The sequence below is a fragment of the Macaca thibetana genome, chromosome 9, assembly GCF_024542745.1.
Source record: "Macaca thibetana thibetana isolate TM-01 chromosome 9, ASM2454274v1, whole genome shotgun sequence".
Lineage (NCBI taxonomy): Eukaryota > Metazoa > Chordata > Mammalia > Primates > Cercopithecidae > Macaca > Macaca thibetana.
In genome coordinates, this window is record NC_065586.1 from 41720799 (window position 1) to 41747631 (window position 26833).

At 49.5% G+C, this 26833-nt stretch overlaps 1 protein-coding gene across 2 annotated transcripts in view; it reads left to right on the forward strand.

The window, feature by feature from the left end:
* RASGEF1A (RasGEF domain family member 1A) overlaps positions 1–26833 on the forward strand; it is a 70233-nt gene that overhangs the window by 17532 nt on the left and 25868 nt on the right. Inside the window, exon 1 of one of the 2 annotated variants that reach the window (XM_050804313.1) lies at positions 17712–17860. The exons of the other annotated variant lie outside the window; for it this stretch is intronic. Within the exon in view, the coding sequence (XP_050660270.1) occupies positions 17843–17860 (18 nt within the window). The 5' untranslated portion in view covers positions 17712–17842. Of the gene's footprint in view, positions 1–17711; positions 17861–26833 lie in introns of those variants that run through there. 2 annotated transcript variants of the gene reach the window in all.

Sequence of the window (26833 nt, forward strand, 5' to 3'; positions counted from 1 at the left end):
CAGCGCTTGTTGCCAGCTGGTATGTGTTTCCCTGTTTAGTATTTGTGTCTCCCCTTGACCATTTATGCCTCATGAGGCCCAGGACTCTGTGGGTCGTGTTTATGACCATATCCCACTGCCTAGAACAGAGTGAGGCAACCCTAAGCCCTCAAGATATAGTTATTGGATGAATGAATACCATTACCTAGCCTTATATTTATGCCAAAGAGAAATGAATAAGAAAAAAATCTACAGATTAGTTGAATAAAGGGAAACCCCAAACACACCATTCAAGAAAAAAATGCCTTATTAGCTCACTCTTACTCATAATTATCAAAATACAAATTAAGCCTGCAGTGAGACCATTCTCACCTGTTAGATTGTGGTGCCTGTGAGGGGCATTGAGTGCTGTCCTGGTAGTGGAATGCTGGCCATCGTCATCTTTTTTTCTAAGAAATTAAAATATATAATTCACATAACATACATTTTACCCTTTTAAAGTGCACAATTTAGTGGGTTTTAGTGTATCCATAAATGGAACCATCATCTCTAATTCCAGAACTCTTTTTTTTTTTTTTTTTTCAGACCGAGTCTCACTCTGTTGCCCAGGCTGGAGTGCAGTAGTAGTGCCATCTCGGCTCAGTGCAACCTCTGTCACCCAGGTTCAAGCGAGTCTCTGGGCTCAGCCTCCCAAGTAGCTGGGATTACAGGCATGCGCCACCATGCCCAGCTAATTTTTGTATCTTTAGTAGAGATAGGGTTTCACCATGTTGGTCAGGCTGGTCTTGAACTCCTGACCTCAAGTGATCCACCCACTTCAGCCTCCCAAAGTGCTGGGATTACAGGCATGAGCTACCACACTCGGTCACTTTTTTTTTTAATTTAATTTAATTATCTTATTTTTTATAAATAGAACTGGGGGTCTTACTATATTGCTCAGGCTGGTCTCAAACTCCTGCGCTCAAGTGATCCTCCTACCTCAGCCTACCAAAGTGCTGGGATTACAGGCATGCGCCACTGCAGCTGGCTAATTTTTTTGTAGTTTTAGTAGAGACGGGGTTTCACCATTTTGGCCAGACTGGCCTTGAACTCCTGACCTCAGGTGATCTGCCTGCCTAGACCTCCCAAAGTGCTGGGATTACAGGCGTGAGCCACCACGCCCAGCCCAGAACTTTTTAATTATCCCCCAAACTGCCCCTTCCCCAACCCACCAGCCTCTGGTAAGCACTAATCTATTTTATGACTCTATAAATTTGCCTATTCTGGATATTTGAATAAGTGGAATCATGCAACATGGCCTTTTTTGTCTACTTTCCTTCTCTTAGCATACTGTTCTCAAATTCTTCAGTGTTGTAGCATGTTGGTATTTCATTACTTCTATTGCTGTGTAATATTCCATCCTATGGATAAACCGCACTCATTAGTTAATGGATATTTGGGTTGTTTCCACTTTGTGGCTAATATGAAGAATGCTGCTGCGAACATTTGTGTACACGTTTTTGAGTGGAAAGAGGTTTTAAAATATTTTGTGGAATACAAAGAGTGGAATTGCTGGGTCCCATGGTAACTCTGTTTAACAATTTAAGCAACTATACCAAATCATTTTCTGAATGGATTGCACAATTTTACATCCTTACCAGCAAAGTATGAGAGTTTCAGTTTCTCAGCATCCTCAGTACCACTTGTTATTACTGTCTTTTCTATTATATCCACCCCAGTAGGTGTTAGGTAGTGTCTCAGTGTGGTTTTGATTTGCATTTCCCTAATAACTAATAATTTTGAGCAATTTTAATGTGCCTATTGGCCATTTGTACATCTTCTTTAGAGAACTGTCTATGAGGGCCTTTGCCCATTTTTAATTGGGTTATCTTTTTTATCATTGAATTGTAAGAGTTCTTCATATATTCTGGATACTAGACGCTATAACATATATGGTATGCAAATATTTTCTCCCATTTCGAGGGTAGTGTTTTCCATTTCTTCTTGATAGTGTCCTTTGAAGCACATGGTTTTCAATGGATCGAGTCCAATTTATCTCTTTTTAAATTTTACTGCACGTGCTCTTGGTGTCATATTTAAGAAACTGTTGCCTAATCCACGGTCACAAAGATTTACACCTGTTTTCTTCTAAGAGTTTTATAGTTTTAGGTCTTGCATTTATTTCTGTGATCCATTGGAATTAATTTTTGTATATGGTATGAGGTGCAAGTCCAAATGTGTTCCTTTGTGTGAGGCTCTCTGGTTGTCCCAGCACTATGTGTTGAAGAGAGTATTCTTTCCCCATTAGATTGTTACGACACTCTGGACAAAAATTGAGTGATCATGGAGGTGTGGGTTTATTTCTGGACTCTTACCTTTATTCTGTTGATTTATAGGTCTGTTGTTATACCATTACCACACAGTTAGTTACCGTAGCTTTGTAGTAAGTTTTGAAGTCAGAAAATTTGAGTCCTCCAACTTTGTACTTCTTTTTAAGACTGTTTTGGTTGTTCCAGGTCCCTTTCATTTTCACACGAATTTTAGGAACAGCTTGTCAATTTGTGAAACAACAACAAAAATAGCCAGCTAGGATTTTGATAGGGATTGCATTGAATCTGTAGGTCAATTTGGGGAGTATTGCCATCTGAAGAATATTGTCTTAGAATCCATGAACACGGGACGTCCTTCCACTTATTTAAGTCTACATTAATTTCTCCCAACAATGTTTTGTAGTTTTTAGTGTACAAGTCTTATACTTTTGTTAAATTTATAATTATTTTATTCTCTTTGATGCTGTTACGAATTAAATTGTTTTCTTAATTTTATTTTCAGATTGTTCATTACTACCATATAGAATTACAATTGATTTTCATATACTGATCTTGTATCCTGTAGCCTTGCTAAATTTATTTATTAGTTCTAATAGTGCATCTGTGTGTGTATGTGTATTCCTTAGGACTTCCTATATATGAGATCATCTGCAAATAGAGATAGTCTTACTTCTTCTTTTCAATATGGGTGTCTTTTTATATCTTTTTATTATCCAATTGCCTAGGCCAGAACCTCCAGAGCAATGTTAAATAGAAGTGGCAAGAGCAGATATATTTGCTTTGTTTTTGATCTTAGAAGGAAAGCTTTTGATCTTCTACAATTAAGTATGATGTTCTGCTTTGGGAGGCCGAGACGGGCGGATCACGAGGTCAGGAGATCGAGACCATCCTGGCTAACACGGTGAAACCCCGTCTCTACTAAAAAATACAAAAAAACTAGCCGGGCAAGGTGGCTGGCGCCCGTAGTCCCAGCTACTCGGGAGGCTGAGGCAGGAGAATGGCGTAAACCCGGGAGGCGGAGCTTGCAGTGAGCTGAGATCCGGCCACTGCACTCCAGCCCCGGCGACAGAGCGAGACTCCGTCTCAAAAAAAAAAAAAAAAAAAAAAAAAAAAATGATGATCTGGATTTTTCACAGATACCCTTTATTGGATTGATGAAGTTCCCCTCAATTGCTAGTTTGTTGAGCATTTTTTTAAATCTTCAAAGGATGTTGGATTTTATTAAATGATTTTTCTGCATCTATTGTGATTATGTGGTCTATTGATATGGTATATTACATTGATTTTTGTATGTTGATATAACCTTACATTCCTTGAATACTTACAGCTTAGTCATGATGAATACTTACAAAATATGCTGTTGGATCTGATTTGCTAATATTTTGTTGAGGAATTTTACATCTATATTTATAGATGGTTTTTATTGATTTATAGTTTTTTTCCTTGTGATTTTGTTTCCTGGTTTGAGTATTAAGGCAAATAGCGACCTCATAGAATGAGTTGGTTAGTGCTCTGTATTCTATTTTTTGAAGGAAATTGTAAGGGATTGGTGTTAATTCTTCTTTAAATGTTTGGCAGAATTCACCAGTGACTTTGGCCCTGGGCTTTTCTTTGTGGGTGAGAAGTTTTTTGATTACTAATTCAATATCTAGTTATAGGTTTATTCTGACCTAAGTTTTAGTCTGAGAGTTTGTGTGTCTCTAGGAGTTTTCCCCTTTCATCTAGTTTATCGAATTTCTTGGCAAACAGCTGTTCATAGTATTCCCTTATAGTGCTTTTTATGTCTGTAAAGCTGGTGGTAATATCCTCTCTGATTTTACTAATTTGAGTCTTCTCTCTATTTTTTTCTTGTTCAGTGTAGTTAGAGGTTTGTCAATTTTATTTTTCAAAGAACCAGTTTTTGATTTTTAATTAATTTTCTCAAAATTTTTTTACTCTTTATTTCATTTACTTCCACTCTATAGTATTTTCTTCTGTTATTTTTGAATTTAATTTGCTTCTCTTTTCCTAGTTTATCAAGGTGGAATGTTGGGTTATTGATTTGAGAACTTTCTGTTTTTTAATATGGACATTTATAGTTTTATATATTTTTTATCTCAGCACTGCTTTTGCTGCATTCCATAAGTTTTGGCATGTTATGTTTTCATGTCCATTTATTTCATAGTATTTTTACTTAAGTAAATTTGAGAATTCCCTTGTGGTTTCATCTTTTTCCATTGGTTGTTTAAGAATATGTTGTGTAATTTCCAGGTATTTGTAAATTTCCCAGATTCTTTTTGCTATTGACTTCTGTTATTTTATTGTGGTCACAGAACATACTTTGTATAATGTCAGTTCTTTTAAATTTATTGAGATTTGCTTTATGGCCTAACATAAGGTCTATTCTGGAGAATATTTCCTGTGCACTTGAGAAGAGTATGTGTTCTGCTGTTGTTAAGTGGAGTGTTCTGTTGATGTCTGTTAGGTCTAGTTGGCTTATGGTGTTGTTCAAGTCTTTTGAAATTTTTTTTAGCTGATCTATGGTCTAGTGTTTTTGTTCATTATTGAAAGTGGAGCTATTGAATTCCCCAACTATTTTTGTTGAATTGTCTTATTTCTTCCTTCAATTCGATCAGTTTTTGCTTCTTGAATCTTGGGGCTCTGTTGTTAGGTACATATTTGTTTGTGATTGTTATATCTTGTTGATTAGCCCTTTAATCATTATAAATGTCCTTCTTTGTCTCTAGTAAAAATTTTTGTCCTAAAGTCTATTTTCTCTAATGTTAATATAGCCATTCTGGTTCTCTTTTGATTACTTTTTGCATGGATGTCTTTTTTTTTTTTTTTTTTTTTTTTTTTTTTTTTTTTTTTTTTTTTTTTGAGACGGAGTCTTGCTCTGCCGCCCAGGCTGGGGTGCAGTGGCCGGATCTCAGCTCACTGCAAGCTCCGCCTCCCAGGTTTACGCCATTCTCCTGCCTCAGCCTCCCGAGTAGCTGGGACTACAGGCGCCCGCCACCTCACCCGGCTACTTTTTTGTATTTTTTAGTAGAGAGGGGTTTCACCGTGTTAGCCAGGATGGTCTCGATCTCCTGACCTCGTGATCCGCCCGTCTCGGCCTCCCAAAGTGCTGGGATTACAGGCTTGAGCCACCGCGCCCGGCCGATGTCTTTTTTCATATTTTCACTTTCTTTTTTTTTTTTTTTTTTGAGATGGAGTCTTGCTCTGTCACCCAGGCTGGAGTGCTGGAGTGCAGTTGCACAATCTCGGCTCACTGCAAGCTCTACCTCCTGGGTTCACGCCATTCTCCTGCCTCAGCCTCTCGAGTAGCTGGGACTACAGGAGCCCACCACCACGCCTGGCTAACTTTTTGTATTTTTAACAGAGACGGAGTTTCACTGTGTTAGCCAGGATGGTCTCAATCTGCTGACCTCATGATCCGCCCATCTCGGCCTCCCGAAGTGCTGGGATTATAGGCGTGAGCCACCACGCCCGGCCATATTTTCACTTTCAACTTATTTGTGTTCTTTCTAAAGTGGGTCTGTTTTAGAAAGTCATATAGTTGGATCATGTTTTTTTAATGCTGATAATCTCTGACTCTTAACTGGAGTCTTTAATTCGTTTACTTTAATGTAAATACTAATAAGGTAGGATTTGCTATTTGTTTTTTATGTCTTATGCCGTTTTTGTTCCTCTATTCCTTCATTATTTTCTTCCTTTGTGTTAGATATTTAGATATTATCTAGTATACTATTTTAATTTCTTTTCCTTTATTGTATATTTTTGAGTCATATTCTTACCTGTTGCCTGTAGGGTTATAATTAACATCTTAACATATAGCTGTGTATATGTTATATGTACATGTCAATATTCAGATTAATACAAACTTAATTGCAACAGTATGCAAAAACTTTGCTCCTCTCCTCTCCTTTGTGCTGTTATTGTCATAAAATTTACAAATACCTTGTGTGCTTATCAGTCTATATTTAAAATTATTGTTTCATGCAGTTGTCTTTTAATTCAGGCTCATTCAGGGTAGTATGGTCATAGACCAGTTGTCTTTTAATTCAAATAGTAGAAAAATAGAGTTAAGTGCATAAAAATGTGTTTATACTATCTTTTATATTTACTAATATATAACAATAAATATTAAACTAGTAAAGTTACCTTTACTGGTCCTCTTTATTTTTTCACATGATTTCAAGTTGCTGTTTACTGTCCTATTGTTTCAGCCTGAAGGACTCTCTTTAGTAGTTCTTATAAGGCAGGTCTTCTACTGATGAGTTCTCTATTTTATTTGTCAGGTAATTTCCCTTTCATATTTGAATGACAGTTTTGCTGCATAAAGAATTCATGGTTGACACCTCTTTTCTTTCAGTATTTTGAACATGTCATCCTAACTGCTTTCTGCCCTTCATGGTTTCTGTTAAGAAATCTACCTGGAGTTTGTTGAACTTTTAGGATATGGAGATGATATTTTCATCTAATTTAGAAAGTTTTAGCCATTATTGCTTCTGATTTTTTTTTCTGCCTTATTTCGCACTCTCCTCTTTTTCTGAGACTCTTCTTATACATATGACAGTGTCCATTACGGTGGCTCTATTTATTTGTTCCTTTCTTTTTTCTTTCTGTGCCTCAGACTGGATAATCTCAATGGATGTTTTTTCAAGTCACTGATTCTTTCTTCTGTCTGTTCAAACCTGTTGTTGAGCCCTCTTGCTCATGTTTCATTTCGTTTACTTAGTTTTCAACACCAGAATTTCTGCTTCGTTCTTTTTTATAAATTTGTATTCCTTTATTGATATTTTCTGTTTGATATATTGCTTCCATACATTCCTTTAGTTCTTTAAACATCATTTCCTTCAGTCTTTAAAAAATATACTTAAAGTAGCTGATTGAAAGTTTTTGTTTAGTAAGTCAAGTCTGGAAATCAGATTCTCCCCACTCTTTGGGGTTTGTTGCTGCTGCTGTTTATTGTAGTAATGGTTATTTGTTTTGTGACATTTCTGGATTACTTCTGCAATGCCTGTATTCTTTTGTGTGTGGCACTGAAATCTCTGCTCAGTTATCTTAGTGGTCAAATAACGATTGGAAAGAAATTTTCTTAAGTGCCTGGAGCCAGTAAGTTCTCAGTCTTTGCTAAGGGGCTCTGTGTGCTTGGGTATGCTTTCAGCTCTCAGCTAAGCAGTTGATAACTCTGCTTTAGTCTTCTCTTCCTGCTTGCACAGAGCCTTGAAGTCAGCCAGAAATGAGTGCTTAGGGTTTCCCAAGTACTTTTCTGAGCATGTGCACAGCCCTGAGCGTGCACTTGGCCTTCTAGATTCTCAGGAATGCACTGCAGTTTTTCAAAACCCCTATGATCATGTCATTACTGAACTTTTCTTTTAAGCTTTCTGGTTAGTCTATTGCTTACTTCACTGTTATCTACTGCTTCAGGCATCTGTGAAATTAAATACCAGTAATTGTTTTTGACAATGAACCTTGGGGAATATGGTTTTTGTGCTTGAGACCTCTGAGTCAGGTCAAATACAGACATCCTTGTAAGTGGGGTCTCCATGGGAACTACTGGACAGGTCGAATAACGACAGTTTCTGAGAATGAAGCTTTGAAAGAGTTCCATTGCTGTTCTCCCACCAGGGGCTGCTGTGCTAGTAGTTTTCATGATGAATGTGGGGTCTTACTTTTCAAGGCACTTGGGATACAGAGTCAGGGATGGGACTAGGGCAAGTTCAAGTGCTACAAAGTTTGCAGTTCTTACTGAGATTCGGTTGTTTTTTAAATAAATCCTCATAAGATTTCTGCAAGTTTTTGCTTAATTTTGGAAGTTCTAAAAAAGTAGATTCTGACCTTTTTGTTTTTTTGCTGGTTTTCTTGTCGCTTTTATGGAAGAGAGGGTTTTTAGAGGTCCTCACTCCACCATTTTCACGACCTGGCCATACTCTACTGAAAGCACTTCTGTGATGTCTCTTTAAACTTACCATGCTCATAACCTTTGACCCAGCACATCAAGTGTTAGGAGTTCATCTTTTATATATGGTCACACGTTTGAATAAAAACTTCATCAAGTCAAGAATGCCCATTGTAGGAGTGTTTTTAGTTGCCAAAGACTGTAAAACACCTCGGTGTCTTTTGCTACAGGACCTCTTACATGTGTGGCAGCCCACCTACCCAACGGAATATCCTGCAGCTGCTACAGAACATGTGGAGTTTCCAGGAACTGAGGGGCTCTGTCCAGGTAGCTGCAGGTGTCTGGGGCAAGGGAAGAAACTACAGGGGCATCATTCCAGGCACCACCGATTAGAATGAATAATACTCCTTCTTCGAGAGCCTGTGATTCTGGGAATGACTAAGAAAGAAACTTCTGGAACATTTGTGTCTGCTCTAGGAGTAGACACATGCACAGAAGCACGTGCAGACTTGTGCATTCGTGGGTTGCCTCATTTCCATTTCATATCAGGTCCCTTTCCACCAGCCTAGAGTGTCATCCTCTCTGGCTCATGGGGATGGCAGCTGTGGGCCCTTCCCATGGAGGAGGGGGCAGGACTCCCTGAGATGCATTGCTGCCCACATGCCCTACCAGCCTGGCCAGCCTCACTCTGATATCTTTCAGGGTCCCCCAGTATCCCCACTTGCCTGAATGGCAGTCGGGGCCCTGCCCATCACAGACAGCCTCTCCCCTGCCCTACAACATGTTATAGGGACCTGCCAAAAGAGGAGCTGGGGAAACCCACGGGACCCTCACAGCACCCTGGTGTCTTTGCAGAGTTGCAGGAGTATATGTGGACATGGGGCTGGGGCAGTGAACGAGGAGGCTGGAAGAGGAACCCAGGCTTTCTCCACTAAACTTAAATAAAATATAAGTAAACGGTCAAAAACGGTAGTAATAGAGCTATCCAAAGTACTGCAGTTCGGTGAAGTACACTGAGCAGCTCAACGGTAGGAAGCCACACAATCTGCAATGGCTAACCCTGCTGAAGGCAGTTCTGACTTTGCATGGCTAACCCCCCTGAAGACAGGTCTCAATCTGCACTATAACACTCCTGAAGGCAGATCGCAGTCTGCAGTGGCTAACCCTCCTGAGGGCGAGTCGCAATCTGCGATGGCTAAACCTCCCGAAGGCCGGTCTCAATCTATAGCATCAGCCCTCCTGAAGGCGGGTCTCAATCTGTGATGGCTAATCCCCCTGAAAGGCGGGTCTCAGGCACATCTGTGTCAGGCCTGGCCACCTTGGCCTGTGCGGCACACTCCCCTGATAGGCAGGTCAGGGGCTGTGCTGAGCCCAGATGCCCGCCCACAGATACAGTGGCTGGGTCTCCGTGTGCCTGTGCCTGAGTGTTTGCAGGACAGGGCTCTATTCCCTGTGGGAGAGGAGGCATCCCATGGCGGTCCTGGGACATTCAGGCAGAGAAGCTCTGTGGTCTAGGTGCTGGGGCCATGCTGGGAGGGTCCCTGGGACTTCTATGGGGCTGGGTGTCATGGGGTCCCTGAGGAGTAGCAGCCGAGTTGGGGGAGAGCGGAGCCAGCTAGGCATCCTGGCATGAGTGCGTTGAGGCCTGGGCTTGGTTGGAACCCATGCCCTGCGTTAGCCTGGTGCCTCCGATGAACACAGCAGGGACTGGAGGGAGGAGGCGGAATTGGCTGGGAAGTAGCAGATGCAGCAACTCTTTCTAGAAATGTAGGTGAGAAGAAAAGAGAGGTTGGGAGGCAGCTCAGGAGGAGTCGGGGTCAGGAAGACTGTGTTTGTGGTCTGGAGAGGGCAGAGGCTGAGGGGAAATGGAGGCAGAGAGTAGAAGGGAGGGGAGAAGGGGGAGAGTGGGAGTTAGGGGCACAACAGTGGGGTCAGGGATCAGCTCTGGGGCCTGGGCCCATGATGGCCGGAGGCTCCTTTGGAGGGCAGGTGAAGCAGGAGAACAGACTAGGAACCTCCGGGGTCGGGGAGGAGTAAGGGTGCTGGCCAAGGATAGGTGGAAACCAAGGGCCCAGGGAGACAGAAGCCTCTCTCCTTGCCTGGTGCCTCCAGTTCCCATAGGCCAGGCTGGCCCCCTAGACCCCCTCAGAAGGCCACACTGACCCTGAGATCCTCTATAAGACTAGGCTGGTCATGAGACCCCCAATAAGGCCAGGCTGGTCACAAGATCCCCTGCAAGGTTAGCCTGGTTCCAAGACCTCTATAAGGCCAGACTGGTCCTGAGACACCCTACAGTGTTAGACTGGTCCTGAGACTCCCCACAAGGCCAGGCTGGTCCTAAGACCTCCTACAAGGGCAGCCTGGTCTTAAGACCCTCATAAGGTTAGGCTGGCCCCGAGACCCTCCCACAAGGCCAGGCTGGCCTTGAGACCCCCCTGTGGTCCTAAGCATCCCTGCTTTGTTCCCCACACACCAGGGGATCTCAGGTATGAGCTCTCAGGCAGGGTCTCCTCTGAGTCTCCCTTCTCCAGGAGCCTGTGAAGGGCTCCGAGGGAGGGGCAAGCCCTGAGTGGGCCACTGCTGCTCCAGCCTTAACTTTGTGCATCTTAGTGGGAGCAGGGATGCCTCATGTCCTGGTTTTAGAAGATGAGCATGCACTGTGTTATGCTGTCATGAAGCCATTCATAGTAATTGGAGAGAACTTGGGAAGCACTTGACAAGGCTAAATGGAGAGAAGAGGAGGAGGGAGGGCAGGAGAGATGGAGAGAGGGTGTATGCCAGCCAGTGGAGGGAGGCACCCTGATTAGACTTTTGGTATGTGGATGCTTGTCTGTTTTATAGGCGCAGGTGCAGACACGCACACGTGCACAGCATGTACACTCGTAATGCACACGTGCAACTATGTACACACACCCATGCCTGTTGCACACATGCACAAAGCACACATGTGCATACGCACACCTCCTAAGATACACAGGTACACTCAAGCACATGAACACGTGCGCACACAAGGTCACACAAACACACATGGATGCACGGTGCCCTAGATGATGCCTGCTGCCATGTCTTTGCTCCGGGGAGGTGCTTGGGGATACCTGCTGTCCATTTCTCTCCTTTTGCTGCCAGTGACCCTGGCTTTTCCCTGACACTTAAGCTCACACTCTGTATTACCTTTAACATTAGTTTTGCAGATTTCACAGGTGCCAAGTGATGACTCAAGGCTTTGACTTGCAAGCTTTTTGTCACCATGAAGTAGTTTGCTCCTGGCTGGGCCTGCCCTATTTCCATGTGCTGTCCCTCTTCTGTCTTTCTCATTGGTATTTTCTATGTCTCACTTTGTGCAGGTCTCTGCTCATATGATGGGGTGGGTATCCAGAGCCTTGTGACGGGAGGGGTCCCTGTTGGTCATGACCTGCTTCATCTTGGGGAAGTGACTTCCCGGGCCCTCACCCATCCTGCCTGCGTGGCTGTAGCCTCCTCCCTTGTTGGGTCCCACTATGCTGGGCATGATGCTGTGTCCTCACCCCATGCATTATGCCCCCCCGATCCCTGGAGGCGTTCTCCACTGTCCCCTGTGCATGTGGCAGGCTGGCGCTCAGTGTGGTGGGCTCCCTTCCCCTGGACCAGAGGCCCTGCGTCCCAAGCCGAGTTCTGACTGCTGCCACCTCCCTGAGCACTGAGTCCCACACACCAATGGGGGCAGGAAGGATCTCTGAGGACGTCGCCTGTGCACTGCCTTTTTAGCAAGCTCCTGGGCAGTGTGGTCAGGCTTGAGAGCCCCATCTGGAGGAAGCCTCCCAGCCTGGCATTCCTGCCTTTCCCGCACTCCTGCGTTGCTGAAACCCTGGATGCTCTGAGTGTGGCTGAGGAGGGGTGGCCAAGGCACATGGATACAGGACCCCAGGAAGAGCCTCAGGAAAGACTCGTGGACCCCAGGAGGCAGAAGAGGATGTGGAAGGGCTAAATCCACTATGGTACCTTGATGTGCTTCTCAAAGGTGCCCATGTGTGAGGGTGGAGGCTCTGACTCAGACGACTGGGGAGAGGTGTGCCTGACACTGTGGCCAGTGGGCTCCTTCCCAGGTATGCTGGTGCCTGGAAGGATGCTGCCTTGCACATCAGAAAGCTCAGCTGACTCCCATTCAGCCCCTCCTTCACGCCTTCTGCCTAAAGCCATGAGTGTTTCAGTGCATGGAACATTATTCTCCAAAAGGGAGCACTAATGGTATAGCCTGAGGGAAATTCCAGAAGACTTAGGGGTTCTCCACTGACCCAAGGGACGGGGCTGACTGCCAGACAACCTTCCCTGGAGCCTGTGGGTCTGCTTGGGTGTGGGTTCGACTGGGGCTATCAGTGGCCTCTGCCCAGGGGTGCCGACCAGCCTTGGAGGAGCCTGGAGAGGCCTTTCTGCAGACTGTAGCTGTGTGTGCAGGAGGCTTGAGTCTGGCAGACATCAGGCCTGAGCCTGGGGACAGCGCGAGCCCTCAAACCCCATTGGAGGCAGGGGCTGTCTGAGGAGCCTCTGGAGCTCACTGAGGGCTTGCTTCATTTTGCTTCATGTTTTGCCAACACCCTTGTGAATTGGCATCATGGGTCCCACTTCATGCCCTGGAGAGGATAGAGAGGTATGCACCATCACCCTCAGGGTTTGGACCCGAAGCTCTTGGACAATGTGGTGTGGTCCGGTAATGAGGTGGCACCAGCAGGGCAGGGTCGGGGGCTAGAGCCTTTCTGTCCCTTGACCCTCCTCCTGGAACCCAAGGCCCTGTGGGCTGAGCCTCATCAGGGCCTCTGCAGCACCGGCGTGGTCCTCATCAGCCCGCGTGGAGCACTGGGCTCCTGCTTCTCTGTTCTGCAAGGTCTATCACCTGCCTCAGGCCACCTTCCATCCTCCAAAACCAGTGGATGCCTCTCACTTGCCATTGCTTGACCCTGTAGGCTGTGCCTTTTAGAAGAGGGAGCAGGGTTTGCCCCAACTCTGCCTTTGTTCTTGGGGGGATGAGCAGAGGGAGGCTTAGGCCCCTTCCTCCACATCCCTTCTTCCCTTAGGTGTGGCCACAGCTGACCTAGATAGGCCCTGAGGTGCCGACAGCTTCTGCCTGTCCCGGCCCGGATATTCTCTCTTATTTTTCTCTCCTTCAATTTTCTTCATGCGATTGAAGTGTAACACACACAGAAACATGCCTGAGCTAGAGCCACAGTGTACACTTAGTGATTTTTCATGGGGTGACTCCGCGGGGACACTCAGATCCAGCCCCTTTCAGCCCCTGCCCCAGGGCAGCACCCCAGACCTCTGGGGGTGAGGGTGCCCTCACCGGCCCTGAGCTGGCTCCGCGTGGGGCCAGCCTTAGATGCTCTTCGTGCATAGTGTCCTTGACTCCCTGCCCTTGCCTGTGGTTGTCTGGGCGGGTTATCCTCGGCCTGGAGCATTCCATTGAGTGACACATGCCGCAGCTTGGTGGAAACCCAGTCCCCTGTGGGGGATGCTTGGGTCATTTTCAGTTGGAAGCCCTTGTGTGTAGGGCTGCTGCAGACACTCCTGTGTGTGTCCTTCGGTGTGAGTCTCTAGTGTTTCTGCCCGGCCTCCATCCAGGATGGAATTTCTGGTCCTGGTGTGATCGGTGTTCATAGGCATGACTGGGCTGTTTTCCTGCCTGGCTGCTCCAGCTGACTCTGCCGTGCCGCCAGCAGCTGGGAGTTTGGGTTGTGCCATCTCGTCAGCACGTGGCATTTTCTGGCTTTTGATCGTAGCCATGCTGCCGGGTGTGCAGGGTGCCACACTGCAGTTTAGTGCCCTCCCCAGATGAGTCATGGAGCTGGGTGCTCTCTTAGGCCTATCACCCCTTGGATGGCCTTCTTTCAGTGAAATATGTCTTCAAGTCTTTTGCCCATTTGTAAAATATTGAGTCTTCTGACTTTTTTGATTTACATGAGTTCTTTATATATTTTCGATATGAGTCCTGTGCTGGATATATACAACCAAATCCGTATCCACACCTGTGTCTCTATATCTGTCTACACACACACACACGTGCACACACATAGGTTCTGAGTGCCTCTGTGCACAGACATGTTACAGTCACTGGGATGTAGCAGTGAACAAAACAAAGATCCTGCCCTCATGGAGGTCGCATTCTCAGGAGAGCAGACGAACGGACCAGGAGGTGGAAAGGCTCTGCTGGACCCAGTAACCTTGAGGAAAACCGTTCCATGGCGGGAAAGTGCTGGGGCAGAGGGTGGCATTGCAGCTGTGTTAGTGGGAAGGTGGCCTGTCGGGGTGGGGGGCACAGACACTGCAGAGCACATTCCACTCAGGCGAGGGTGGGCAGGGCATGTCAAGGCTGAGCAGGGAGCACTGAGGTCCCTGATGGGGCTATTCGTTAGGACTCTGCCTTCATTGAGATTGAGGTGGGAGTCAGAGAGCTTCTGACTCAGGTTCTAAGAGATCCCCTCTGGCTGCTGTGTGGAGACAGCAAGGGTGGACTCTGAGAGGGAGCCTTTGCGAGTGTAGTAGTCTGTTCTCACACTGCTATAAAGAAGGGCCTTGGTCAGGCACGGTGGCTCATGCCTGTAATCTCAGCACTTTGGGAAGCTAAGGTGGGCATATCACTTGGGTCAGGAGTTTGAGACCAGCCTGGCCAACATGGTGAAACCCTATCTCTACTAAAAATACAAAAATTAGCCGGGCATGGTGGTGTGCACCTGTAATGTAATCCCAGCTACTTAGGAGGCTGAGGCAAGAGAATCGCTTAAACCCAGAAGGTGGAAGTTGCAGTGAGCTGAGATCATGTCACTGCGCTCCAACCTGGGCGATAGATGGAGACTCCATCTCAAAAAAAAAAAAAAAAAAAAAAAAAAAAAAAAAAAAACCGGAGACTGGGTAATTTATAAAGAAAAGAGGTTTAATTGGATCACGGCTCTGCAAACTGTATAGGAATCGTGGCAGCATTTGCTTCTGGGAAGGCCTCAGGGAGCTTTCACTCATGGTGGAAGACAGAGTGGGAGCAGGCAGGTCTGACACGGCAGGAGCAAGTGAGAGAAGGGGGAGGTGCCCCACAATTTCAAACAGTCGGATCCCTCCAGAACTCACTCACTCACTAACAGGAGAACAGCGCTGAGGGGATGGTGCTAACCCATTCGTGAGAACTCTGCCCCCATGATCCAATCGCCTCCCGCCAGGCCCCACCTCCAACACTGGGGATTACAATTGAACATGAGATTTGGGTGGGGACACACACCCAAATCATATCAAGGGGAGTCCGGCCTCCTGTCCTGAGACCCTCAACTCAGAATCTTGACAGCTTGCCTGCTCTAGGCTTCGCCATCCTCAGAGCAGCATCTGTTGCTCTGGTCAGAGGCAGCCCCGTTCCAGGCCTTGTGCCCTGCCCCCTAGAGGAGGCATCTGGAGAAAGTGCGTCTTCCTGTGTATCTGGTCTCCCTGAAGCCCCAGCAGATGGCCACTGGCCCCACCACACCTGGCTTTTTCTCTGCTTTCTGAAGTGGCAATGGGATTCTGCCTCAGGCCCCACCGGCCCTCCCTGCAGGATGGCCTCAGTCCCAGCTGCAGGGATATAAAGCAGGATGCCTGGCAGGGCTCAGCCCCAGCACAGCAGCCTCCTCACATCCTCAGGCACCAGGAAGGATGTGGGTCAGGTCACACATGAATGCTGAGGTCACACTGGTGGGTAAAGGAGATAGCACCATCTGTGTCAGCCAGAGACGGGGGCAAGGGCCCCATTCCTCCTGGGGAAATGTCTGCCTTATCGAGGTCCTTGGATGACACTGGTGCAATCTGGGATGAGCACGATGAGAAGTGACCCTGTGACTGTATAAGAAGGCTTGTGGGACTGCCCACCCATCCGCCACCTCCTCTAGAGTGTCACATTCAGGGAGGCAGAGGGGATGCTCGCTCTGGGGTCAGGAGGCAGCAGGGCCAACTGCTCACACGGACTTCCTGAGACAACACTGGGTTCACCCCAGGGCCGAGATGTTCTGCAGGGCCATGGTACAGGGCTGAGGAAGGCAGGGGCAGGTGCCTGGAAGTCTTCCCCAGGAGCAAGACACCAGGCTTCACCTTCTTCGTGCTCTCCATGAAGCCACCTGAAGGGACAGGGTGGCCCTGCAGGCCCAGACCATCCTGATGCCACCTGTCCACCTGCCAAGGTCACCATGAGCTTTGCATCTTCTGGCTGGACTGAAACAAGATGCAGAAGCAAAAGTGGGGGAGGACATTGTGAAAGCTGGAGGGCCACTATGCCATTTCTGCCTGGTTGCCCGCACTGCTCACCCAGAGGCACTGCATACCACGCAGTAATGTATAGTGCATGCTCTGAGCAGTGGGAAGCGGTTCCAGGCCAGGCCAACACTCACTGGTAGAGAAGAGCGGGTGAGAGGGCAGTGCTCCAGGAGAAGGACTCCTGTATCCAGGCCCTTGAGCTGGCTTGAGGGAGGCCAGTGAATGGACCCAGCACAGCCCCTACTTTCCCAAGACAGAGATAACTGCCCATCGAACCAGCCTAGTAGGTACTCTTGCTGCTAGTAAGTGAGCAGGCAAATAAGCTGGGAGGCAGAGGGCCTCTGGCAAGGCCTGGGCAAGAGCCGTGGGGTGGAGGTGGGGTGAGGGTATGGGTGTCCTGGGGCCGCTGGATGTCTTCAGGGTCACGATTGTCCATCAGCCCATGGCTTGCGAGCTCTCCGGGGTTGTCAGAGCCTCTCTGTGAGGTTCAACCTGAGCATACCCCGCTCCTCCCTAGCGGCCGCCCCACCGGCCAGCTTGGACTCCCCCAGAACCAATGGGTCTCTCACCCAGCTCAGGTGCTGGATGCTCCAATCAGACCCCAGGAGAGGGCGCTCTTCGGTTCCGCGAATTTTCCCGTCCACATCCTCTGAGGGAGTGGGGTCCACTGCAGGGACTCGCGGAGGGGGAGCCCCGTCACCTGACAGATTCCTTCTGAGTCTGGGGCTCTGGGGGCGGGAGGCGCCTCACTGTGCCATGTGCCCGGCCCACCCCTTGCCGCGGCTCAGATCAGTCCTCCCACAAAAGCAGCTGCCGTGTCCCCCGCGTTCCAAGGAAATGGAAGGACAGGGAGTTCTGTGCGACCCCCGTCTCAGGCCAGAGATGTGTGGAGTGAGCGCCCCGTCAGGGAAGGCATTCAAGCCGAACGCTGGCGGAACACCTGCTGTAGTTCCGTAGTGGATGTCTACGATCAGGTGAGGCCGGGGCGGGGTGAGAGGCGTCCCCTCCTCGAGCCGAGCCCCGACCCACGCTGCGCCTCTTCGCCGGCTCCGCGCTCTAGCACCGACCCCCGGCACGGCCGACCCCGGACGCCCCGCCCAGCCCCACACCCCGGCACCTACGACGCCCCCACACTTAGTGCCAGGCACGCGCCCAGCCCAGGCGGCGCCCCCTGACAGCACTCCAGGCCGCCCCAGGTCCCTGCCCCACCTCCGCGCCATGCTCCTAGCCTCGGCCCCGCCCAGCGTTCCTGGCTGGCCTTGCGGCCCCTCTGCGCCGCCCGGACCCCGCGGTCCCCAGCCCAGCCTCTCGGTTTCCCGCGTCCCGGGTCCCACCCCTCCAGCGGAGGCGCCCAGCGGCAGGGGCTGGCGCAGGAGTGGGCGCTTGCTCAAGTCGCGGGCAGAGGAACTGCCGCTCGCTGGACGCGGCGGCCAGAATGTTACTGGAGCCCCAGGTAGGGCTGTGGCGGGCCCAGGTGCGGGACCGCGGGGCAGGGTTTTTGCGTTATCGGGCTCGGGAGGGGTGCGACGGTCCCCTGCATCCCGACTCGCGCGGGAGGGAGCCCGTCCTGAGGACCCACGCGCCTCGCTCTGTGCGTCCCCGCTGGAGCACCTGCTGCCCTGTGGGCGGCGCCCAGCCTGCCCCTTCTCCTGCCGTGCCTTTCGCGGCGCGGCCCGCAGACGCTGAGAGCACAGCCTGTGAGCCTGGAAGGGATGGGGACAGGCGCCCCAGCAGCAGGCACCGGAGGGGTCTGTCCGGGACGGGCACTTTCGGGTGTATAAGAGCCCGGACTACTTGAGGGGCGCAGAACCACCTGTTGCTCCGAGAAGGATGTGCCGGGCGAGGGGTGGTCCACTGTGTGTGGTCTGTGTGAGGTGGTGGCAGCGGAGGGCTGCGGAAGCGCGGGCGCGCTTATTCATGGCACGCGGGAGGGAGGCGGCCGTGCCTGTGCCTTGTGAGCCCCAGGCGCGCCTGTGCGTTTAGGGAGAGTGGAGCCCAGCGTGGGGCTTTGAGGAGTGTACGCTCCAGGGCGAGGGCGCTGTGGGGCGCAGGTGGAGAACTGGCCCTGTAGAGGACCTGAGCGTGGAGCATAGGCATTTCTCATGCTGTTTATGGAGATCCACTCCCAGAGGCGCAAGGCGGTGTGATTCGGGTGCGGCAGCCCCCTGGATTCTGAGCGCCCACAGCATGGAGCTGAGCCCCGGCCAGCCCTGGCCACGTGAAAGATGCAGGGCTCATCTGTCCCTTCCTTCCTTCACTTAGCACGCATTTATTGGGCCTCTGCTGTGTGTAGGCACTGCGGTTCAGCAGGGAACCAAACACCACAGGAAGGAGGGTGTTGTCCTCACGGTGCCCACACAGGAAAGAAACAAGCACAATGGGTAGGTAAAATGGGTGGAGTGCCACCTGGTGCTGAGGGTTAGAGAAAAAGCAATGTAGGAGAGCCAGCAGGGCCTGTGAGGAGTTCAGCGGTGAAGGTAGTTCAGGTCATTCTGCAGCAACAGAGCAGCCCCAAGTCCCTCGGCTCACAACAACACGGTGCAGTTTCCACTCACTGGTGTCAGCCCTGGTCCAGGCCGCCCTCATTCAGGGACCCAGGCCAACGGGGTCACGTGGTAGGGGAGGGGGGAGGGCCCTGCACTGGCATTTAAATACCCCAGCCCAGTACTCCAGTCACTGCTGTGAGACAGGTGGATCCCACGGCCCCACCCAGTTTCATTCGGACCTGCAATGACAGTCCTGCTCCCCCAGCAACCAGGGGTCTGACACACTTGGTGCCCAGCGTGCTGACCACCAGTGAAGAGGGGGCTGTCTGTGCCTTAGGTACAGTGGCTAGAGGAGACATGTGCACAGGACCTGCTGAAGGAGGGGAGGGAGGGAGCTATGTGGGGTGCATACTAGGAAAAGGCCAGGGCAGAACTTTGAAGTGGAAGCTGCCTGCATGTTGGGGCCAGATTGGAGACTGGGGCATCAGGAGCAGAGCCCATGAGGAGGTGGGACAGTGAGGTCAGCGAGGTGGCATGGCTGGGGGAGTGACTGGGCTGCAGTGGGAGGTAGCAGAGCAGGGTGTGCTCCCCATGGGGCTACCATGGCACTGCTGACTGCTGCTGGGAGGGGTGAAGCTAGCAGGGTCCCACCCCAGTGGTCCAGGGGCAGATGAGAGTCCCAGCCTTGGGAGATGGCAGAGGAGGAGAAGGGAAGGACTGATCCTCGGGGTATTCTGAAGGCAGAACCTGGAGGTCGTGCTGGGTAGGCTGTTTTCATTGAGATGGGAAAGAGTCAGGCTGGCGCAGGAAGGAGGGTGTTGCCCTTAGAGGTGGGCAAGATGGCAGGTGCAGCAGGTGGGAGCGGGGACAGTTCAACACCTCCAACCCCGGAGGTGTTGCCTGGCAGGGGTGTGGGCAGTCTAGAGTCCAGGGAGAGGTCTAGGCTGCATGTGCTCGTGCAGAGCCTGGCCTGCTCCACCCTGCAGGCTCCTTGCTGCCCTGCCTCCTGGCCACACTGCCCACGCCTGCATCTGCTGGCTCAGGACAGTACAGCCCTGGGCCCCAGCCTGCCCAGGCCCAAAGCCCATCTTGCTGGGCCTGCTAACTTGAGCCACCTTCTTTCAGCTCCCTCAGGAGAGGTGGGATAAGGACTGTAGCCCTCAGCGGGGCATAGGCCAGGGGAAGGAGAGCAGAGCCCCATGGCCTCTTATGTTAGCCCGCCCCCTCTGTGTGTTGGGGGTCCAGGCCTGGCCAGGATGCAGGAGGCACTGGGGACAGCACAACCCAGGGTCACACACTCACAGATGCATGGGCCGCAGCAGTGCCATCCATTGGAGGGGGAGGGGCGGGCAGTCAGGAAGGGCTGCCTGGGGGAGAGAGTATCACACTGGCTTTGGTGGGATGCATGAGAATTGACTTAGTGCAGGGGAAGCTGCCTGCATCCCCCACACCTTTGGGCTTTTGGGCCTCGTCCTCCAGGGAACTGCTGGTGAATGACTAGAGGAAGGAGACCAAACTGTCATGTCAACCTCCCTTTTCCCCCTTAATCCACTGGAAAACCCCTGGTTATCCTTGGAAGCCGATCTCAGAATCACCTCCTCCATGAAGCCCTCGTGACTACTCCCTACAGAGTTAGTTCCCCACCGCTGTGCCTCCCTGACACCCGGCATGGACCCCCAATCCTGAAGAGATCATGCCATGCCATGGAGTTGTGTCTGTTTCCCCACAGACACTAAGGTCCATGGGCTGTTCCGTTCTGAATGTGTGGCATAGGCCACAAGGGCCTCAAGGGATGCTGACTTGACTGAACAAGTTCTGGAAGGAAGGAGGAAGGAAGAAAGGAAGGAACAAAGATGAGGGCAGGAAGTGGCCCGTATAGGCTCTCTACTTCTTGCTTTACATCTGGGGAAACTGAGGTCCAGAGGGGCTGTGTCTTGCCTGAGGTCAGCCAGGAGGTCAGGAGTCAGAGCTGGCTCCTGGGTCATGAGGGCTCCACCGTGTGGGTTCTGGGCTGCCTGGGTCCCTGTGGGTTCCAGGACAAGGGGAGTTCAGAGGCTGATGGAACACGAGGCCTGGGGGCTCCTGAGGGAACCTGGGGACAGTCAGGTGGGCGCCTATGGATGGTGTGGGTCTTGGAGGAGGATGGCAGCCAAGACCCCCTGCAGCTTCTCTGTTTCTTTTTTTATTTTCTTTTCTTTTTTTGAGACGGAGTTTCGCTCCTGTTGCCCAGGCTGGAGTGCAATGACATGATCTTACCGCAACCTCCACCTCCCAGGTTCAAGTGATTCTCTTGCCTCAGTCCCCCGAATAGCTGGGATTACAGGCATGTGCCACCACGCCCGGCTAATTTTGTATTTTTAGTAGAGATGGGGTTTCTCCATGTTGGTCAGGCTGGTCTCGAACTCCTGACCTCAGATGAGCTGCCCGCCTTGGCCTCCCAAAGTGCTGGGATTACAGCCATGAGCCACCGAACCCGGCCTCCTGTTTCTTCTTCTGGCCCCTGCTGCTGGCTGGGCCCTGGCCCTGTGGCCCCTGGCACCACTGGCCCAGTGGAGTTTTGTTGGCAAAGCTGGTATCTTGTGGTCTCAGGCTTGGGGAATAACCCCACCCCCGCCCTGTCACTGCCCACACCCGCCTTCTGGGCCAGAACCCAGCCCCTGGCATTTCCCAAATGTCACTGTGACTGCCGCCAGCCACCCCTGCCCGGCCTTGGGCCGGTAAGTGTGCGTCAGAGTGCCGCCCTCCTCTCCCTCCCCCTCCCTGTGGGTGAGGAGGCTCAGCCTTCAACTCTGGCCCCAACCTGAGTATGACTTCCCTGGGGGCATCCCGGGGGCCACATACAACAGATGTCCTTAAAACAGGGACTGGCATGTTCCTAGAGTGCCCAGCCTGAGGGGGCAGTGGTGTGGGGTGTTTTGGGTGGGTGACCAGGAAAAGTGGCTTCAGGGTAGCTGAGCTGGTTGGCAGAGCAGGCCCACTGTGGACATCGTGTTCCTGGGTGATGACGATGGAGCTTAGAGAGCTGAGAGATTCCTGGACACACACACACCCACACACAGACACCCACACACAGAGACACACAGACACAGAGACACACAAACACACAGACACATGCAGGCACACACACAGACACAGACACAGAGAGAGACAAAGACACACACACACAAAGACACACACACACAAAGACACAGACACACAGAGAGAAACGGACACAGAGACCCCCCCGCAACAGACCCCCACACACAGACACGCACACACACATAGACACATGCAGGCACACACACACAGAAACAGAGACACACTAACACAGAGACACACAGGCACACCTCCCCCTACTGCCACTGCTGTGGGCATCTCCATACCAGCTCCACACAGACTTATGTGCAGAAACCTGTGCTCAGGGGAGGTAGATAGGTAAGCTATTGATTTTTTAAGTTTATGTTAGGTAATTGATTATTGATATCTTACTAGTTTGAACAGATTTTTAGTTTGGCTTCCCGGAAAACCCAAGAAATTAATTATATTACTTGCACATAAGGAGCAGCCAACTTCTCTATTTCTAATGTATCTTTAGTTTTCCTATCTTACTGTGTTTTCTAAAAGGTGCAACATTAAATAATAGCAGTTGTCCTTGGCTTGATCTTCATTTAATGAGGAGGTCGTTCATGTTTTACTAAGTCTGAAATCAGCCCTATGTTTCCAATAGGTATTTGTCATCATGGACAGTATGCTGGAATCCTACATTAATTGCCAAGAGTGCACACCACGAATGGATATTCAGTTTCATCAAAGGCTTTCCTGTATCTATCAAAATCATCAAATGCCTTTCCTCCTTGGACTTATTAATGTGTTGACTTATTAACTCTTATGAGCTAAATCATCCTCTTGTTCCTGGAATAAAGCCCACTGGGTCAGGCTCTATTGTGCTTAAAAATGCTGCTGAGTTCATTTTACTGATGTGTTGCTATGTTGCTGAGGGTATTTTTCACTATTTTCAGAAGTAAGAATTTATGCATATTTTTATACTAGAAGACATTTGTCACATTTATAAATCATGCTATTTTAGCTTTATAAAATGAATAGGAAGCCTTTTCAATATGAATTGTGTAGCTGAAATAGTTTATATATCATATAAAATTATCTTATCCTCAAAGACTTGAAATAATTCATTTTAGAAACTATTTCAGCCAGGGCTTGCTTTTATTTTTTCTAGAGGGTTAGTTGGCTGTCAACTTAATTTGTACTATGGTCATTGGTCTTTTTGGTTTCTAAACATTTTTAGTTTATTTTTGGTTACTTATATTTTCTAGGTAATATAACCATTCAAAGTTCTTGCAGATCATTTACCATAGATTTAGGTAGTTGTTTGTTTTAAACTTTCTTCTACATATCTGGAGTTAGATTTCCTTTTTTCATGCCCAATGTATTTTTCATGTCCTTCCTTTCTTCCTTCTTCTCTCCCTGCCTTTCTTTTCTTAAATACATTTTAATAATTTTTTTTTAAAGAAATAGAGACAGGGTGTCACTAGAGCCCCCCAAAGTCCTGGGATTACAGGCATGATCCAGGGTGCCTGGCCCTCCCTCCCTTTCTTCTTTCCTTTTGTTGATTAGAATTGCAAGAGGGTTATCCTTGAAATCTGTGTTTTCAAAGAATCAGCTCTTGAAGTTTATAAGGAGTTCTACTTTATTTTTTGATTAAGTCATCTAATTTGCCTTTTAGCAATTTCTTCTTCCAGTTTGTTTCGCTATTTTGTTGAGAAGCTCTTTTTTAAGTTTTTTGAATCAAGTGCTTAGTGTTTACTTCAGTATGTTATTGAAATCTATGATCTTTTCTCTGAGTACAGCTTTGGCCATATCAAATTCCAACCAGAGTTTCCTATAAAGGTTATTTTTCTGACATCTCTAATTGGAGCTTGAATCTTTAACACAGGCATGATTTAGGGAATTTTTTTATGAAGTGCGTATTTTTTTTGGCTTATCAGTTATGTATTAATATCCAACTATAGTACATTGTACATTAATATCCAACTGTAGCTCATGTCATTCTCTCACCTGCACACTTCTGTTTGGGGACTTTATGGGGTTTCATTGGTGGTATAGCATATTACCATGTGGTAGAGACTCTGGACAGTAGAATGTGCCTTTCTGTTTCTAGACACAGTTTTTCACATATGTTGGTCCCCTATCCAGAGAGCGTGCATTGCAGTATTTTCATCCCTTGGGCATCTACCACTTGCTGGGCAATTTCTGGTTGTGAATCCAGCATGAAGAGGTGCTCACTGTATTTCCTGGGCATAGCTTTGTGTTCTTGGGAGTTTACCTCTAATAGGGTTAGAGAAAAAAAAAAAAAAATAAAGTGTTTTTCTTACTCTCCACTCTCAGCCATTCAGCACAACATTCTGACACCAGATTCTCTAACATTAAGACAGCAGCTGGGTGCCCTGTAATTCAATTTGGACAATATTGGAGGCAGAGTCAGATCCCACAGGTTGAGAACTTGGTCCCACAAGGCTGCCCCCCTCCCTCGACTTCAGATACCATTTGCAAGTGTCAGGTTGTGGCCTATGCTTCTGACTTACCCAGCAAATCAGCGCTCCCAGGACTCACTTCTCAGATTCAATTAATTTGCTAGAGCGGCTCACATAATTCAGGGAAGCACTTGCTTCCATTTACCCACTTACTATACAGGTTTTTACAGTGGTCACAGATGAACAGTCAGAGGAAGGGATGCTCAGGGCAAGGAATGTGAGAAGGAGCGTGGAGCTTCCCCATCCTTCCAGGCACTGCATTCCAGGGCCCTCTACCTGCTCACCTATCCAGAGGCTCCAAACCCGCTCCTTTTGGAATTTTGTGGAGGCCTGGTTACGTGGGCGTGACTGACTGCATCATTGGCCGTTGGTGATGGACCCAACCTTCAGCCTCTCTCTCCTCCCTAGAGCTGGGGTGGGAGTGAAAGTCCTCATCACATGGTTGGTTCCCCTGACAACCAGCCCCCAGCCAGGCTGTCCAGGAGTCCATCAGCACACAGCACACATTTACCACTTTAGTGTTAGGAGAGTGTGCTGGGAAAAAAGACAGCGTCATGCACCACATAGTGGTCCCCTGAGATTCATAATACAATATTGTCACTGGGCCTTTTCTATGTTTAGCTGTAGAAATCCTTACCATTGTGTTACATTTGCCTCCAGTATTCAGTGCGGTCACACACTATGCAGGTTGGGAGCCCGGGAGCAATAGGCTGTACCACGGAACCTGGGTATGTAGTGGGCTGTCCCATCCTGGTCTGTGTTAAGTCACTCTGTGGGGTTTGCACAATGACAAAATCGCCTCAGATGCATTTCTCAGGAAGTATCCCCATCGCGAATGGACGCATGACTGTATGTCTTCTTATAAATCACAGTATCCTGGCCCCTCCCTGTGCCTGGGCCACACGGACAGGAAGGGCCAACTTGCAGGCAGGAGGCCTGGGCTGCTTCCAGCTCTGCCCTGTCCTCAGCCCCACACCTGTATCTCATCTGGGAAGTGGTGAGCAGGGCCTCAGAAGCCCCCAGAAGGTGTCACAGGGCCCAGCAGGTGGGAGGCCCTCTGCCCACGGCACTCATTAGTGGTGAGGCTTGTGGGCAGTTTTGTGGGGGCTGGAATCCAGCACAGGCCCCTTGGACCCCGACCTGATTTCCCCCATCCCACCTCGCTGCCCTGCGCTTGCAGCCTAGCTCGCAAATGCAGCAAGGGCAGCTCCTCCTGGATCAGGCCCTGTCCATCCCACAGGCCTGGCTGGCTCCCCCTGCTGTCACCGTGTCACACCATTCTCCCTCCCCTTGAGCCCTGCGCTGGTTGCCCTGGGTGGCGCGTCAGACACGGTTCCAATCCCAGCTCCTCCAATCCCACTTTCCCCGACTGGCGCTGGTGACTGAGGCCCTTTGGGCCTCTGTTCCTTCATCTGGAGAAGGGGGAGCAGCAGGAGAGCCACCCTGGGGAGGCATGGAGGTGGCTGTGTCTGCCTTAGGTTCGAATCAGCCTAGTGGCACTAATTGATGCAGGGAGGTTTCAGGATGACTCAGTAGCCAATTAAATGCTTACAAATTCATGGTTTATTGGGACGCTTTCACACACCAACGATCATGCAAATATATTCCACACACCCAGGCAGTCATAAGAGAGGCGGGAGCGAACCACAGTGTGGGGGGAGGGGGAGACCAGCTGCTGACTGCCCGAGGTCCATGTTCCCTCAGAGCAGAGGGAGCGTAGACCCCCGGGTGGAGGGATGGGATCTCTGCTCTTCTCCCAGCAGGGCATCTGGTGGCCTCCAGAGGAAAAGAGGCCTTGGAGTTCTCGAGGGCAGTGCTTCCGCAGAACTGCACACTGCTTCCCAGCCCCCTCCTCCATGGCACCCTGAGGGTCTCCCCGGAAAGGAGTTGGTCATGAGCAGCTTCTTTGTATTTATGGCCCTCTGCAGGAGTGTCCCTGCCCATCATCTTCAGCTGCCTTTTGGCTTTTGGCATCACTTTCTTGTTGGGTCTGGCAAAGGGGTGCCTGGCCACAGCAGATATCACCTGATCATTGCAGTCCACCACACCTATGCTTGTCACTCTGCACGCTGAGGGCTCAGCAACTTCACTCTAAGCTGAGTTGCTTGTCGTAAGTACTCCTTTTTTTTTTTTTTTTTTTTTTTTTAAGACAGAGTCTTGTTGTGTCATCTAGGCTGGAGTGCAGTGGTGTGATCTCAGCTCACTGCAACCTCCACCTCCTGGGTTCAAGCAATTCTCATGCCTCAGCCTCTGGAGTAGCTGAGATTACAGGCATGCACCACCACGCCTGGCTAATTTTTTGTACTTTTAATAGAGATGGGGTTTCACCATGTTGGTTAGGCTGGTCTCGAACTCCTGACCTCAAGTGATCTACCTGCCTCGGCCTCCCATCGTGTGGGGATTACAGGAGTG